A 17697-nucleotide genomic window follows, 5' to 3' on the forward strand; every position below is an offset into this window, starting at 1 on the left:
TCTTGGTCTCCTCACAGCATTGGGAAGCCTCCCTGTGCCTGCATCCACATAATGAGGTCCCCAGGCAGAGCTGAAGCCATGACCCAGATTTCAATGGCTCTCCAAGCCATGCTTATGCATGTTCAGTATGGCTGTGTTTACTCTTTAAAACTGCTGATAAACTGCAAATTAAAGAGAACCCTGAGCCCTTTCCCTCCCCCCACAGTCTAAATATCTTCATGTCTGCTTCAGTGTCCTGGTTTTGTCTTTGTTGGCATTGCTGGATACTTCAGAAGAAAACCTCAAAGTTCAGACTTTGCAGACTGGGAGCAAGCCCTGGCATGTGCTGGGAGGAGCGGGGCCAATGGTGGTTCTGTTCAGAGGATGCTCATCAGACCTGATCCCAGTGGGACACAAGGAAATTCCCAGTGCTGACCACTCTGTTGCAGCCCAGGATTCCTCCCCTCTGCACAGATCCTTGCCACCAGTGTTCATGGGGAGCAAACAGGGCCCCACAGAGCCTGCTGAAGTCTTGTACACATTAAAAAGCAGATGAATGGGTGGCTATTAAAGGGTTGTATATATATATATATATATATATATATATATGTATATATATGTATTTGCTAAAAATAACTCTCCCAGTCTCTCACCCTGCACATTTCAGCTCAGCTCCGGACTGCTGTTAATTCACACTTACTGGAAGAGAGCAGGAATTGTAATGTTTCTTTGCAGAAACATTTCATATTTTAGTGCCTCACGCTGCCGACTTCCTTCATGGCCCTGCCTGGAGGCCCAGCAAGGGCTGGGGGTACCAATATTGGTCTGAGAGTGCTCTCAGAGCTGTATTTAGAAGCACCTGTCTGTGTGAAGCTTCCCGCAGCCCTCTCCTCTGCTCCCCAGCCTACCTACCCAGCTCAGGGCTCCTCCAGATGGCACGGATGGGGCTGTGATGCCAAGTGGAAGATCTTTATAATGCAACTTGTAGGATTTGCATCCTCAAAGGTCTATGAAAAGTGTTAATCTGCATTTTTGGAGAAAAAGGAAAAGGTCACTTCTGAAACAGCTGCCACCAAGGCACAGTGACAAGAGGCAGGGAATGGAGGGCAAGTTGCACCAGGGAGGCAGTGAAGTGTATTTCCATCCTTTGGCAAGCAGGGCTGGCACTGCAGGCTGCCCAGGCTGCACCAGCACAGCCCCAGAGGGCTCTGAGACCCGAAGGCATCCACACCTACAGGAATCCACCTGGTGACACCAATGCTGCAGAGCAGAGGCCCTAGATTGTCCTTAATGGGCACATATACATGTGTTTTGTTCTCTGCTGCACTTAGCGTGGGAGATGACTTCACACAGATGTAGATTATGTCCATTTTAATCACAATCTGCCGCCTTCTTTCTAGCATTCAAATTTATAGCAACATTAATAGCTCAAAAATAATAGTGTTTACTGAGCACTGGATTTCTGCAAATTGGGAGGAAGCAACAGTTCCAAACAAATAGTCTAGAAATCAACTCAGCTCCAATGACTGCAAGCTTTTTCACCCTGATTAACACATCCTCATATATGGGCAGAAAGTTTCCAGTGTAACTGTAAGAAAATAATTCCATGAATTATGTCATATCAATTCAAAGCAAAATTCAAATCCAAAGAGAAAGCAGGAAGTCATTCCCTCTGTTCTTACAGAAAATATCACTGCCTCAATTAGGTGCTACAGATGCTTGGAGTAAACATGTTTTCCACTGGTTTTCTTAGAACCAAACCCACTTAAATCTTCAATATTCTTCTGCATGTTCATTTTTCATCCCATCATAGTGCCACGCCTCTGGGTGTTAGTGGCTGATGGGATATTGCCAAGCAACACAAGCCAGAAAGAGCTGGGGTAAGAAGGGAAAATATGGTCTTTACATAGTAAATAAACTTTTCAGCCTTGATGTTATGGCTGCTGTCAGTATAACTCAGAGGGGAAAAGAATGATCCAGTGCTAGTTCATTTCTTGGACCATGCAAATGTTCACCCCTCCAGTTTTCAATCGGCTCTCGATCCAATGGAAATAATGCACACAACTGAGCATTTAGGCTGCCAATAAATCTAATCTTTGTGTGAAATCATGAGGATTCAGACTTAAAAACCAGATTATTTTGAGTTCTAGAGAATCTAAACAAACTGATGAAGTAGCAAATAACAGTAAGGTAGGAATTGGTACCTCTAATCTCTGTAGGTAGTTCATACGGACTACACGGGTCACAGGGGTATGGAGATCTTCAGAATAACAGGGCAAGTCAGTGACCTTGGTGGAGCACTCCATGCCCAAACAGCCTGGAAGATGGAAACCTCCTCGCCTACAGAAGTGCTTCTCAGTGCTGGATGGGGTGATGCAAAGCAGGGATGCTGGTGGTCTGCAGGGCACGGCTGCAATGCGCTGCTCTTCAGGAGCACTGTCACAGGTTGCTGCCACATCTTTCTTCACCTGTTAAAGAGTGGGAAGTGAAAAGAGAAGGAAAGAAGTCAGTGAGTTTGTAGGTGTTACAGACACAGTTTGCTTTAGAGCTAAAAATTCTGGCATATGGCACACAGCATCTGGGAGAATGTTAATGGCCTGATATAAAATTGGTTCTCTTTTATTTCACTTTATTGGGACCATATTTGGTCACAGTGTGCTGTAATAAGATCTATTTCCATAGCTTGTCTCTTAAATTTTAATCTGAGAGCAACATTTACAAACATTACAACCTACCAGTTGTTTCTACAGCGCAGGGCTGCATGCAGATCAGTCACTGTATACATAAACATGTTACGTGTAAGGGGATCTGCCATACTCTCCCAAATAAATGAAGAAATTTTTTAGACAAGATGCTAGCTGATAGAGAAGGACTTTTCAGCCATTGCATTACCGGTTGTGGCTTGAGCTCTCATTGCTGTCATAGAATCATACAGTGGCTCCCAGCAGTGCCTGCTACGCTCCTGGCCAGCCCAGTCCAAGCAGCAGTATCACCTCTCAGCCCCAGCTGGGATGTTTCTCACTGGTGCTCTTCAGAAACCTGCAGCCTTTGGCCAACTGAACAGTTGTGTAAGAGAACAGAGGAAAGAGCCCAAATGTACTTTTGCAAACATGAGCAGGATCTACAAGAAACGCACAGGCTGATGAGATAAAATGAGACTTCTTTTAACAGGAAAACCATGTTTTCTTTGGCCTACATACAGCTGAGAGCTTTCCAGGTGCTCAAACTCAGAGATCTTGCAGTGTTAATTATCAAACAGCACAAAGGGAGGCCTGAGGAAGTGATTCCTCCTTCCTCCCATTCAGTGCATGGCATGGCCGGCCCCCGCTGCTGAACCTCAGTTGGATCTTTCATCTGCTCCAAAAGACTTTCCCCTTCCCTTCCTTCCTGACGCAGAGTTCCCCAGGCAGGAGCAGCCGTGGTTGCTCTTGCTGTGAGGATGAGGTTGGCTGCTCAGGGTCCCACATAGATCACCAAAGCTCACACACTCCTTCATACCAGCAGCCCAGACCACTGCCTGATCACCTGTGGCCTCACTGCTGGAAATCCAGGCAATTCATCTCCGTCTGCATTAACTGCAAGTGCTTCCTCTTAGGGTGAATGAGTCGCTGGGAGGGATTGCCCTGGGAAATCACAGCTGAGACCATTTCCAGTAGCTGACTGGGCAGATGACTCAATGCAGGTGTTTTCTAACCAGTTTGCGTCTGCAGCCACCAGTCCCCAACAACACCTTACGCTGTGCAGCACCCAGGATTTCCTGCTGGTGGGAAGGAGGGGGCACCTGCCAGGCCTTTCCCATCACCGCCAGCCCCACAGTGGGCGTTCTGCAGCTATCACATTTCATGCTGGCTGCATTTCTTTCACATGGGATTGTGCAAGTTGGGACTACTTTAACTCAGTTAATTACGAAAGAAAAAAAGGGAGTGGAAATTAAAAAGGGGGAATTTATCAGAAATTATCCGGACAGATCTTACACTCATTTCTTTCTTAGGCTCCATTAATGAGGATGGAAACCACCTCGATTTGAGAAGCAGTCCTCACATCAGGCTCGGACTCAATGCAGAAGTTGAGTTTTGTGAAAGGAAGGAGCTAAAGTAGGGCAAAATGAAACAGGCAGAAGGGACATATGTTCCTCATCTACCACATAATTTTATAAGATGTTCTGTGCAAAGTGAGCTTTAAGAGCTGGCTGTAACCACTCTTCCCAAGGAATTTTCAAATGAAACCAGTAGGGCTTCAGCTTTGTGCTAATCCCCTGTACAAAAACTTGTTCTATTTGCCTTGCAGATGGGTATTAGAGCTCAGCGCTTCATTTCTATTCATACCTCCACGTGGGGCGATGCCTGGAGCCTGCTGTGTGCCCAGTGCATCCAGTCTGCTCTATCTGGAATGGCCCAGGTGTGCGATTCCTGCTAAGGCAAAATAATCCCACTTCATCCTGTTATACAGCTCCGCCGAGCCGTGGGGAACAGCCTCAGCAGCCGGTTTGGAACACCTCAGTGCTGCAACCCTGAGTGAGTCCTTACAACACCCACAGGCAGCAGCAGCACAGCCAAGTGGAACTAAAGGAAAGCAGTGCCGAGTCAGCTCTCACTTCTGGCATCAGACAGAGGCGCTCAGTCTTTGCCTACCACCAGCAGCGAGGCTCAGCTTGGGGCTGCAGGGGCTGTGCTGGGGCATACAGAGGTGCTGTAAGTACAGCTTATTACTCTGCAGGGTGGAACCGCTGCACAAGGTGGTGCAGGAGCTGCTGCTGTAGTCCTTAGCCAGTTTACAGGACCGCTACACCCTTCCAGTGTATTTATTCACTCTTCATTTAAAACAGCAGTGCTGATGACAGAAGAACAATCTGCCCCGGCCATTTCTATCACAGTCCTTCCAAAATATTTTGGCTCAGCCTTCGAATGTCTCCAGGGCCACTGTGCATCTGTCCTACCAGACCTTAAGGTGGGCCACGGGTGAGACTTCAGCAACCACTCTTTTCTCTCATTTCAAGTTCTGTTTGGCTTTATGCTAAACTGAAACACAAAAGGTCACATTACTGCAACTTTCCTTGAAGTAGGAGAGTTCAGAACATACTTGGCTCAGATTTTTCTCCTGGGGAACCATTGCCACAAACGTGCTCATATGGGCCGCTGTGAAACCAAGCCTGTAGACCCGGGCCCCTTACTGTGTGTGGGGAGCTGTGAGCAGAGCACCTATCCCACGGAGCTGCAGTCACCGGGGAGCATATGGCTACTGCAGTGCAGCCAGAGCACTGGCACCCAGCCACTGTTGTAACAGCAGACAAGCATCAACATTTCAACAACAGTTCCCAGAGGAAACATTTCATTCTGATTTCCTTGGTGGAGAACTGAATTCCCCTCCTCCCCAGGTCAAGTTTGGGTTGTTGTTGTGTTTTTCTTTTTTTTTTTTCTAGAAGAAACACTACTTTCTGTACTTGGTGGGTAACCTGCCAAGCAGCTCAACTCAAGCAGCTTTCTGTACAGCTTCTGCTGCCAGAGACATGAGCCCTCCCAGCCTGATACATTGCATGGTGCTGCCTTGCTATCAGGCAGGCTTCAGCTGAGAAGAAGCATGGGGAAACGTAACACAGGCACAGGGGTATTTTGCTGTAACCAAGGAAGGCTCATTACCACATCCAGGACACGGAAGGTACAGAAGATTTTCAAAAACTGGGCTAAAGCTCATTAACAAAACCTGATTTTTGCTGCTTGTTCAGATAAGCCACAAGACATCAGGTGCTTGCAGGCTGTGAAACAGAGTTCAGCTCTTTGTTCTGAAATACAACCCTACGTGTCACAAAGGAGAAGATTTTGTTTCTCTAGATTGGCTGTGACCCAAACAGGCACCTGCCACATTTGCAAGCAGATCTGTAGGGAGGATGGAAAGCAGAGGGAAGGAGGCAGCACTCATTCAGGTAGTGCAGATGGCCCTTCTAGTAAATCATCGTACTTGAAAGAAAGATCTAATCAAAAGGCTGTTTGAACAACAGCAGTTCAAGAAACCTGTGAGCTGGAAACCAACCTCAGCAGTGTTTGAGAAGTAAGGAGAGAACTGGTGGAGGTTGGGGATGGATGCTGAGTCCTGGGTGTTTTGGCCACAGAATGGCACTTCCCAGGAACTGGAAAACCAGAGCCCTTGGACACCTGTAACTTGTTACACCAGGAGCAAGCAGCTGCCAATCCCACAGCTACCCAGAACGTGATGCATATGTTCAAATAAAGGTGATTTCAGACAAAATCAAAAGGAAGAGCACAATAAATACCACCTTTGGAGGAGGTCACGGCAACATGACAAAGACTGGAAGTTCAGCTCTGCACCAAGGAGTGAGATCTGCATGGTCTGGCAGAAGGCACAGCCTGCTCACACCACATGGAGACACCCTGCTGTGCTGCATGCTGGGCTGCCCCAAAAGCTGCTGCTACTCATGCAATACAGCAGTTATTGAAAAGCCCTCTGCGACATGCACAGATACTGTCATCTGTCGTGGCAAATGACCATTTCCTCAGAAATCAAACAAAAATTTGTATTGAGTTAGAGCTGGAAGATGATGACAGACTTCAACAGGATTAAGCAATTTCTCTCAGCATTTTTGTGGGCTTAACTAAACCCAGAGATTACAAGGAGAAAGGAAAGAACCACCCCCAGATTTTCCACTTTTAAAAACTATGAAGAAACTTCCTGAAAGAAATACAGAAGGTAAACAGACTCGTTACATACGACGTCCCTCAGCCCTGACCTCCCAGCAGCAACTTTTGGTTACTCCCATTCACATCAGTTCCTGGTACATTTCTCTCTCCTCACCTCACAGCTCTGGTTTCTGCTTTCACGGCTTGTAAAAGAGAAGCCCACAGAGTCAGGACAGCAAAACACAGCTAAGGGCTGGCTTCCAAGCCCTGAGACACTGACCCAAACAGCAGACCCTTTCCAGCAGCAGCCCACCACCCACTGGGCTGCTCAGCACTGTGCCCTAGAGCTGGCCAGGACCTGCCCACAGGGCACAATGCCACCAGGCATCCTTCCAGGGGGCTGACGAGCTGCTGCTCCTGCACAGCACTGGGGGAAGCTGCAGCCCGTGAGTCAGCCCAAGTCACAGAGAATAAATGCTCACACAGGGCTTAAGATGTCAGATGGACAGACTGCACCAGCCCCATAATGGGGAGCTCAGAGAGATGTGCCCCATCTCAGATGTGCTGCATCTCTGCGCAGCCCTGTGGGCAGGTATGATGGTGTGATCACCTCTGGCGCATATGGATACCAAGAGCATGAGCCTGAATGGTGCCGAATTTTGAGAGGTTAGGAAAACATGTGGTTGTCTAGCACAGAAAATGACACTGTAGAATGAGATATGAGTTCTGCCAGGATTGATTTAGCTTTTCTTATGAACTGCCAGTCAGTGATGTACGTAATGTCCAGAAGAATCATACAGTACCCCCTGGACACTAGAGGGATTGACAGGGATCAGCTCAGGCTCACTAAGGAGCCTCACATTTCCACACAGAAGAGCAGATCTGGGGCTTTAATGGTCTGTGTGGCCTGTAATACACTTAAGGATTTACTAATTACCATTATAATATAAATTAGTATTGTGTGTCCATGTGCATAAAAATGATGTATTAAATTCAGGCCTTGAAATTCACACAAAATCCTGGCAGGGTGCCCCCTCTCCAAGCACTGCTCTTGCCATCCTCTAGTTCATTAGCAGACATTAGAGCAGAGATGTTAAGGCCACTGGGGGGTTCAGTTGCTCCTCTGTGGCCACACAAGCCCATGGTTCACCTCCATTGTGGGCACTGTAAGTGGTTCTCATACACCACACCTGGTTCAATACATTGGTGCAGCTGGTCTCATTGCAAGCACACCTGTAAAACCGTGTCTTGATCTAACAGTTCTTGCAAGGACCTGAGCATCGGTGAACCACCAATGACTAAAATAGTAAATTAATACATTAATGAAATCTAGATAGATGTATAAAAAGTAAAGTAAGTAGAAATATCTCATACACAGACAAAAGAAGTCCACAAAGATTTTCTAAACAAGCCTCAGAAGTCACATTTACCTCTTACACAGCAGAAAAAGAGGAACCAAATGTGGGAGGGGACAGGGCAGGTAAGTTGCCCCAGCAGCTGTTTTCTCCCTTTCACTCTTTGGGCACCCAGCAGGCACAAAGCAGATTGCAAGGAGCATCTGAGTGTGCTCAAGGTCAGGCCATAAGTCACAGTGACACCAGGAGCTCCACGTAGCACTGAGTCACAGCCCCCCTGCAAGAGGTTGGGGTGCAGGAGGTTCTAGGGAACAGCCAGCCCTGCTGCAGGCTGGGCATGGCACAGGGCACAGCCCTGGGGAGGGGCCATGTCCCAGCCCCATGTGGCACAGCTCCGGGCAGCCGTGGGCTCAGCTCTGCAGCAGTAGGTACGCGCTTCTCATTTCGCAGTGAGCCCCCACATCTGCTTCATTATTTGCAATTAACAGCAAGCGAGCCGTGCTCGCTCCTTCAAGGACACTGCTGTGCTGATGCTTTCCTGCACCGCATACTGAACTGATTTAGAGGGTGAAAGAAATCGAGTTTGGCAAGTCCGTATGCTGGGGCTTTGGCAACGTGACAAGACTTCTTGACGAGATGGACTCATGCAATGCCCTTTCTCCTTTCCCTTGCTGTTCTCCTCAGCCCAGGCATCTGTAAGCACTTTGCACTGGATCATTTGGAAATGACATTTGGAATAAGTTAGATTGTAAATAGAGCGCAACCTCTGCTGATAATAGAGACACGCTGGCGGGTCACCTGGGCAGGCAGGCTGGGTCTGTCCCCAAGGAGGAGAGGCAGCTGATAAATTCTAATAAGCAACAAAACCATATGGGAAATTAATCTACCTGTCATTGACAATCATTGCTTCACCCTCTGCTAATACTGCTAAGCCAAGCGACTGCAGAGAACAAATTGCACTGTTGGAATACCTCGTGCAAAGCGGCTAACCAAGGGAGCGCAGAGACAAGTCTTCTGTGTATTTTGGTTGTGGTAAAGTGTTTATCATTCTGATTTTGCTCAGCTCTCATTTCTGCCGTGTATAATCCAAAAGACACAGTATACATTAATAATAAACTATTACAGAACAGAGAAAAATCCATTACTGGCTGCTTCAAGTCTCTGCTCATTCTTCAAACCTGAAAATGGGCTCTGAGTGATGGCTGGTAAAAAACACACGGAACAACAGAGATTGGTCCTCGACTGTGACTGGCACCTATCCACCATGCCCTGACCCCCATATAAGGGGAACAGGGAGACCTTCCAGCAGAGCTCTGGCTGCGTGGTAGGGATGGAGAGCTGGAAACAACCTGCACCAACCTCAACAAATGCATGACAGTGACAGGGCTCCAGTGCACAGCCCCAGACCCGTTTACCTCAGGTAGATTTGCTAAGTTTCATCAACCTCCATCAGGCCTCAGCCCCTTCTTATGCTGTGGAGGACGCAAAAGTATTTCTGCATCACAGCACAATCCTACCTCTTCATTCTTTGCCTCAGAAGTACACACAATAACACCCAAAAACATATTCCAGCAAGAAAACAAGATATGCAAGCTACTTAATGAAAGATACTAAAAGTGAGAGAGAAGCATCTCTCCTGCAGCAAGGTTTCTCTTGATTTCCCCAGCACGGCTTTGGGGTGAATTGAGGACACAGGCTCGGCAGCAGCCGGCAGTCAGCAAAGCACAGCACAGCCGCACACCCTCCAGCACAAAGCCAGGGTGCTTCCCAGAACTGCACAGAGAGCAGGCACACGGCCCCAGTGCCAGAGAGCCCCACAGCCACAAAGGACGGCAGCCCTGCGGGCTGGGGACACGGAGCTGCACAGCTGATGGTGTTTCCAGCAGTCTCTCAGGGCACCACGCAGCCAGGGCACAGCCCTGTCGCCCCATACCGACAGCTTCTCAACAACATCACAGCTCACCACCATACTTACATGAGCTGTTTTGCTTTGCCTCTTTGTGGAGACCTGGTATTCAAAAAATTTATCAGAGACTGAAGAGCTTCCTTTGAGGAGCTGGGATTTGCTGGCATTCCTGGCTGGCCACACTCAGACTGTGTTTTCTGAAAAGCTTTCAGAGGGTTTCCTATTTTCTTTAGTAAGAAACAAAGACCAGTTCAGTTTTCATTGGTGAAGCACTGTTTCGCTGGGACCTTTTTCCTCCTATTATTAAGAAAAAGAGCAAGAGTTGCAAGTTTGTGAGTTTGCCTTTTCAGTGGCCCAAGCTGGAAAAACTTAAAGGGTTTCTAACCTTAAAACCATGGTGATGACTTTTCCAAATGCCACTGGCATCGTCAACAGCAGGTTTTCATTTCCAGAAGGGAGCCTTACCCTTGCTGTCCCCAAGCAGGGCTTTGCTGGTTGTGGCAGCACTAATCCTATAGATTCCATGAGGTAACAGCAGAGAAGCAAGCCCACTTGGAACAACCCAGCCCTGCAGGAGAGAACAGGCACAGCCACCCCTCTGCACAGTGGGAAGAGCTGCACCAGGAAGGTGAGGGATGGTGGGGTTGCTTCACCGATGGCACTGTGCAAAACTCTCTGATCTAAGACCCGATTCCTGATGTTTTTAGGATCTCTGCTCGATGGCAATTGGATTTAAGCACAGTGGAGCTCCTAATGCATTTTTGCAAATAAGATTTGCTCCTTTTTTCTGTTGACCTACTTCCAGTCAGGCTTGGTATTAAAGAAATCTTTCAGAAGGCACTAAATGCTGCACATACTATACACTAAATGCCGGTTTGTTTGTGCTTCCCATCCCCAACAGCAAGAATTAGAAACTGAGGCCTCAATAGGATCTTTCTTTAAAGTCTAATTACTGATAAAATCCTCTGTTTTCAGGGGCTTATAGAACTGCACAACTGCAGTCAATCACACTGAGTTTTTTCCCCAAGCCAGGTGTCTGCCTGAGGCTGAACTTTTGGAGAAAGTTTTAATGGGAATGTTGCTGTCAGGAAGAGGAAGGAAGAGACGAAAGCTCTTGTTTCTGTTAAAACCTCACAGCTGCTTATCTGGATGAGGAGCAGCACTTTGGACACAGCGATGAGGATGCTCACATCCGCCTCCACTGTTTCCAGAAGTACGTGTGTCAGTCGGAGCACATTGCACACCCCTGCAGGAAGATGTCTGTGACATTCTAGGGAGAAGCACTCACTCCCATCCCTCCCAACCTGTTGCCTTCGAGCAACCTATAGGTGCCAGTATTAAAAGTGGAAAGCATCTTAACACTGACACAATGACCCAGAAAACACGCTGCTCAGTTCTTCCATCAAACTTCATAAAACAAAAGTTGTATCAAAGTCAGTTTCTTACAAAACCCATAGCACACACAACAATGTCCTTCTCAGAGGACATAATCCACTTTCCAGCAGTTCCACTGTTTGCAACAAACCACATCCCAGCCCCAACATGAGAGCTGTGAAAAGAGTCATGAGACCCCTGACACTGCCCAGAGATCTCTGCCTGCTCCTCTCAGGGCAGTGGGCTCTTGACGTTGTAACATTGAGACAGGAAGGGAGGGATTCACAAAGTTATTCTGGCAAAGACAAAAGCAACTGTTTACCTGATAGTAACAACATCTTCGCAGATCTCAGCTTTCCACTAAAACTCTGGCTGAGAGCGATCAATTTGAGACGGTCTGGTGGGTGTATGGTGAAAACTGCATTGTGGTTGATAAGGAAGAGTTTAAGGCAGAAGTGTTGGGAATGAGAGGACCTTTGAGAGCATTTCGAATGGAAAAAATGAGCAGCTTCATTTGTCAGCTTAGTCTATACAGATTCAATAAAATACACCATGTCTGCAAGACACCTCACTTTGTTCCTGAGTTCCTGATGGAGCAGGAAGCACTTGCTGCTTGTAGGAAGGTACATCAATTGCTCCTCACATAAACCAACTCTCACAATATTCTGGTTGGAGGGATGCAGGCTCCAATAAAATAAGCCTTGGTAATAGAGATGAGGAGGACTGTAAAGTTCTGATCCTCATTTCTTTCTCTGGCTGTTGCCAGGTATGTTAGAGGTAGCACTGGCAAGCCGCTGAAGTATGGATAAAATACGTTTGGGTTGTAGCTGAGTTTGAATCTGTGCAACAGAAAGAGAAATAAATTAGATATGATGAGTCTGTTATTTCAACATATTTGCAATGTGTCTTGTTTCCGTCAGCCTAAGCTGAAGGGTTAAACTGACCACTGGACATTTTTAATGCCCATTTTGACATTAGCAAAGTCTTAGTTGTATCTTTTGTCTTTCTGACCCAAAGCAATAGCAACTAGCTGTTCTCCTTTGCACTTTTTAGTTACTCTTTTATTGCAACCCATACTTCAGGTGAGATTATCCACACCTGCTTGAGCATTGCAAGAGAAGAGTTACTTTCTTCATTTATTTAATGGCAAAATCTCAGATTGAATTTGTATTTTGTCTCTGAAAAGAAAATGGAAGCAGTGGTTTTAACATCAATTCCATGATTTTCTGTAAAAATGAAGCTCTAGATTCTCAGCTGCAGTTACACAAATCAATAACAACAAAATACAGTTAATTTCAAGAGACAGATTCCCTTCTGAAGTCATTTAAGTGGCACTTCCTGATTTATACCACTACCCAGCATGAGTTGCACTGTGGCAGTGTTGATTCTGCCCTATGAGAATCTGTTCCATCTATTAGGAAACCTGAGGATCACATCAGAGGTGCAATGCATGGCCAAAACATGGCTTATATCCTTATTGATGGGCAGATGCATATTGCAACTCAGCTGCTGTGTATGTTTTGATTCCAGTTTTACCAGGTAAAAGAATGTCTCACAAAGAAGCTTATAAAAAGTCACTCACAGGCAAACCCCTTACTAGATGAATCAGTCAGTTATGAGACGCTGTACCTAAAGCATGCTGTATTTCCACTTCTTTATGTATTTTTTTGAACGCGTGTGTGAATCATCAAAAAAGATGTAAACACAACATATATTTTTTAGCAGTTGCTATTAAAACATCCTCAAAGCTTGTTACCAACATTGTATTTAGCAAAGCAGAACAAGTGCTATTTAGAATGTAGGCAGGTATTTCACAGATACATCTTCCCTCAAAAAGACTTTTTTTTTAATGTTAAAATCTCTCACAGTAACTACGGACACCCAGTAGGGAAAGCGTGGCAGATGAACCAGAGGCATCTGAACCTGAATTGTGTGCCTACGCTGTGAATATTCTGCTAATTGTCTTCTCTGAGTAATGTGTTTATGAGCGATTGCTTTGAAACCATTGCTCCTGTGAAGTTTTAGGGACCTAATTGATTTGCTCCTCTCTGGCAAAGATGTGAAAGCTGAAAGAGTGGAAGGAACATCAAGTGAGCTACAGCGCATTAGCATGAACTTCACATCAAATGCAAGGAGAAAAGAGCAAAAAAAAACCCAAACCGATCAGAAGTTTCAGTGCTCTCAGTAAGAGGCAGGAGATGCAGAACACCGCTCACACTGGGACGCACTGTGAGCTGCAGAGATGATGGACCACTTCATCAGCTGGTGCTTCATGACAGCCAGGGGATCTAACTCATTATTCCTGCTGAATTATGCATGCACGAGGAGCAGGTCAGCAGTGACACCAGCAATCACTGCAGCTCCTGTGTGCCAGATCACTGGGAACCTTCTGCAGGACATGGGGCACAGTGTCTGGATGGTGCCACACTGCACAGCTATGTGGCCTATGGCCAACAGGTTGGGGAGGCTCACAGCAGCCTCTGTCTCTCCTCCACTGCAAGCTGCGGCATTTAACATTTGTTCCACATTATCACAAGGATGCGGAATTACGGGTGCAAGTGAGAAGAGGGCTGAACTCTCCTGAAATCTAAAATCTCACGCCAACACACATGAAGCGAAGGCACACAGCCGCCTCCTCCTCTGCACGGCCCAAATAAAGAGTGATGAAAACTTCAGAGCTGGGTGCTGAAGAACGGGCATATGTATTTAGATATATTTAGCCTGCTTCTCCTCTTCCTGTGTGCAAAAGCAGTGGAAGATGCAAATCAAAGCCCTGACTGGCAACAGGTCCACTGGGCTGACAGCAGGGTCAGGAAGGTTTCTCCACTTGTGTATGGGCAGGAGAGGACCCTCAGGAGGGGCTCAGCCCCCAGAAGCCTCTGCCTTAAACAGACCCCTTGGCTGCGCTTTGAGATAAGCACTCAAGCACTGCAAGCCACCAGAGCAGCCTTGCAGACAGGCTCTTCCTCTCCAGCCATCCCTAGCTCCACGCAGAGGGATGCAGGGGTTTCTATTTCAAACTGGCTACTCCAGTTTCCCTGAAGATAAGCAAAGCAGATTTCAGGGCCATGCAGATACATGAGCAGCTTCTGGCCCTGTCCCTCTGCTCCCCAGCTTGAGCTGTGGGAGGGATGGGGCTGGCCAGAGCAGCGGGAGAGCTGCCAGCAGCTGGGGGCCATGCTCACCCCTCTGGGGAGGGGGACACAGGGGCTGAGCACTCATTATCAGCACTAGAAAGATAGCACAGGATGAGAGCAGAGTAACAAAAACTCCACGACGTGATTTATGAGGACAAGAAAAACCACCCAACCCTTAGCATTAGTTTCCAGTGGTATCTAAGTTTAAGAGACCAGCCAACATTTCACTGAAATACTCTTTTCTGCAGGGACTCTTCTGCGCTGTGCTCACACCATGCTGTAACAATAAACAGGCATCTTCGCCTTAAGGGACTGCAGCAGTGCCAAAGCAGTTTTAAACCTCCAATAACCTTCAGTGAACTGCAGAAGCCAGGCTGGGCGGCAGAGAGGCGCGGTGCTCAGCGAGGCAGGAGTGCTTGCGAGGACAACCACCACGGCACGGGCTGTCAGGGACATTGGTGCCAGCTGGCTCAGGGAGCAACCTGACATCACCAGAAAGCCCAGAAACAGCCTCTGAAAAGCCAACCAGCTCTGTGCACTGAGCTGAACTGAAGCCTGTGTGCAAAGGGGCAGCGACTCCCATCAGCCTTCCCATCAGCAACAGGGAGCACATGGGGAGGTGGGGAGTGCAGCAGCCCCATCCCCATCCCATGCTTCTGCTCCAGCATGGCTAAGGTTTGCCAATAACCTGCCTGGGGTAAAGGAAAGGCTAATCCAGCTCTGCCAGTTCGCTGGAAAGCACTAAAATATGTGCCAAAAAGGTGGCAAATGATTTTCTTGGAGTGGTTCTCACCCTTGTCAGACAACAGAACTTAACAGAGAGTCTAGATGCTGAGCTTTGCTCCTGGCTTCTCGCTGATGAAAAACAATGATAACAGAGCTGACATGATAAGTGATTCTGTTACTGAGATAACAGGTCCAGGACAACTGCTGGCAAGCTCCAGCTGGTTCAGAAAGCAGTGATCAGCACTGTCCAGATCCAGGTCCTGCTCCCAGGACCAAAATCTTGTAAGTGGGGTAATCTGACCAGATGATTAATGCAGCACCCATTACAGTGCCCAGGAGCTGGTGCACCCCATCTGGGGCCAGGAGAACACCTGGGCTCCTACAAGTGAGACCTTACCACAAACCCAGCTCTCTCAGGTCTTCCCAAAGACTTCAAGGATGTGTGACCGAAGCCCTTCAGAATGTTTATTTTAAGCAGTCAAATTTTAAAGTTACTGTTTATGAGCCAAGAGGGTTTAATTTTAAACCCCGCATTGCTGCTGTTGTTTTAAAATAAATTAAGAGCACCCTCCCCTTTGCCTGGTCCATAAAGCTGTCCCTGAAGATGCTCAATTGAAAGGATCTGGAACTCATCACAGTACCATCTGCATCTCTATGAGAGGTGATCAATCATCCCAAAACTCTGAACACCCACAGTGCCATAATCTGCTGCAGTGTTCAAATCATTCTATATGAAACAGTGAAGGGAGGAAGGATATACTGTCTCCTCATGGCACAGTGGTCAAAGCTCAGATTCCATCCCCTGATTCACAACAAAACACCAACATTTCCTCATTTTTACAGCTGGTGCCAAAGACAGAGATACTTCTTAGGGAAGATACACAGAAGGGGAGAGTTGTGCGTGACACCAGCCCACACACTGCCCTGTATAGGATGGTATACACGTACATCCCAACACACTGGCTCAAGGAGGGGAAGCACTCTTCAGACCTGCTTCCCTTCTGCCCACATAGAATCTTTGCATGGACGTAAGAGTATAAAGTAATGCCTCATCCTACCGTGGTTGGTGCATGAGGAGCACAAGGGGCTTTTTCTCCATACAAGCAAATTTAGAAGCCTAAGTGCAGTTCTACGGAAGATGTGGAAATCAAACAGATAGGACGGTTCCATTCCCCTCTGCTAAGATCAGCTCAAAGGCCAGACATACAAGACAGCTTTATCCAGCCCAGAGGAACATCCATCCATTGACAAACCCAGTACATGGATTCTACTTTCACTTGTACTGTCTGTAAGCATCAGTATTGTGCAATATGGGTGTTTCAGCCTGACTTAAACCACCACCTGAGAGCACACGTGGCCCCTCATGCTACCAAGGTTTGCTTTCCCTGCCTGGAATACACCTGAATGATACCAGGATCACCATGCCACAGCTCTAGGGACTTTGAGTCCCTACCAACTGGTACAGCCCCGTGTGCCCAAGAGGCTGGTTAGGGAGGTACAGAGAGACCAAGGAATGCAACAACCTGCCTTTTAAAACCTGTTAGCACCACAGTCCACAATAGCCCATTGCTTCTATATTTTAAATTTAGGATGCACTGGTGCAAACCATCAGTGCCAGTGGTGTTATATGAGATACTAGGAAAAAAGGTACAAGGCTTTACTCTAATTTCTGTTCATAGCAGATGAGTAGGCAGTCTATTAAGAGAGTTGAATCAAATAAAGGATTTCTTATAACATCCAGGGACGAGACACGCTGTCCTCATCAGCACGGAACAAGTTTGCTCAAAAAGTCACTCTTTGTCCAGACTGGCAACAAACTGCTTGTTTCCTAAGACAAGAACACTGGGTAGTCCACAAGATTATGATTCATCTTCCACCACAAAGATCTCCACCCCAAGGATCTCTAACAGACAGCTATTTGTACATGTGCAAGGTCTTTTCTTAGCTTACCTTAAGACACCACCCAGCTTCTTTGTGCCCATTTTCATCTGTGTGAAGAAGCACATGAGATAGTTGAGGGCTTTGTTCACCACTTCACAGCGTGAACTCCTGGATGCAGCTCTCCAGCACCAGAAATGAGACGTAATCATGAAGGTACCGATTCTGGGAAACACAAGCTGGGTTTAAAAACCAGATACATCGTGTCCCTAAAGTTGTCTCTATCAGAGCTTAATAAAAAACGAAGTGATCTAAGGTGCTGTTTCATGTAGCTGTGTGATATTTAAGAGTTTAAGGACTCCCTAGATAGATGAACAAGATGTAGACCTTGCAGAACCTACAGAAAAGCCTTACACTCGCTTTTCTGAGTGTTATTATAACAAGAAGTAAAAGATGTGAGTGGGCAGGAGAAGGGGGTAGTTTGAAGCAGAAATATTTAAGGAATTTATAGACAAGAATGTGAACTAGGGGACTTGTTGCAGAATAAATTATTCCATTAGATTTTGCACTGAAGCAGCCAAGAAGGTACCTAAGCATTGGACAATTGTCAAAGGGACACGGAGCCACACTATCACCATGGGATAAGTGAAAACCAAATAAATCTGACAGATGCCCCACATTTATGGATTAGAAGAAAAATTTCCCTGACA

The 17697-nt window shown here is 46.8% G+C and overlaps 1 protein-coding gene across 3 annotated transcripts in view; it reads right to left on the bottom strand.

The window, feature by feature from the left end:
- Positions 1–17697, bottom strand: part of LOC116653863 (uncharacterized) — a 46154-nt gene that overhangs the window by 19011 nt on the left and 9446 nt on the right. The window contains exons 1-3 of one of the 3 annotated variants that reach the window (XR_004308448.2): positions 10258–10393; positions 9942–10169; positions 2184–2447 (exon numbers count right to left, since the gene is read on the bottom strand). Coding sequence is in view for 2 of the 3 variants with exons in the window: in XM_085512858.1 (XP_085368984.1) it covers positions 2184–2447 (264 nt within the window). In the remaining variant the exon portion in view is untranslated. Of the gene's footprint in view, positions 1–2183; positions 2448–2871; positions 3036–9941; positions 10170–10257; positions 10394–17697 lie in introns of those variants that run through there. The other 2 variants (XM_085512859.1, XM_085512858.1) reach the window with 2 other exon arrangements.

The sequence above is a fragment of the Coturnix japonica genome, chromosome 12 (assembly GCF_054131305.1).
Source record: "Coturnix japonica strain WE chromosome 12, WE-NBRP24, whole genome shotgun sequence".
NCBI classification, from domain to species: domain Eukaryota; kingdom Metazoa; phylum Chordata; class Aves; order Galliformes; family Phasianidae; genus Coturnix; species Coturnix japonica.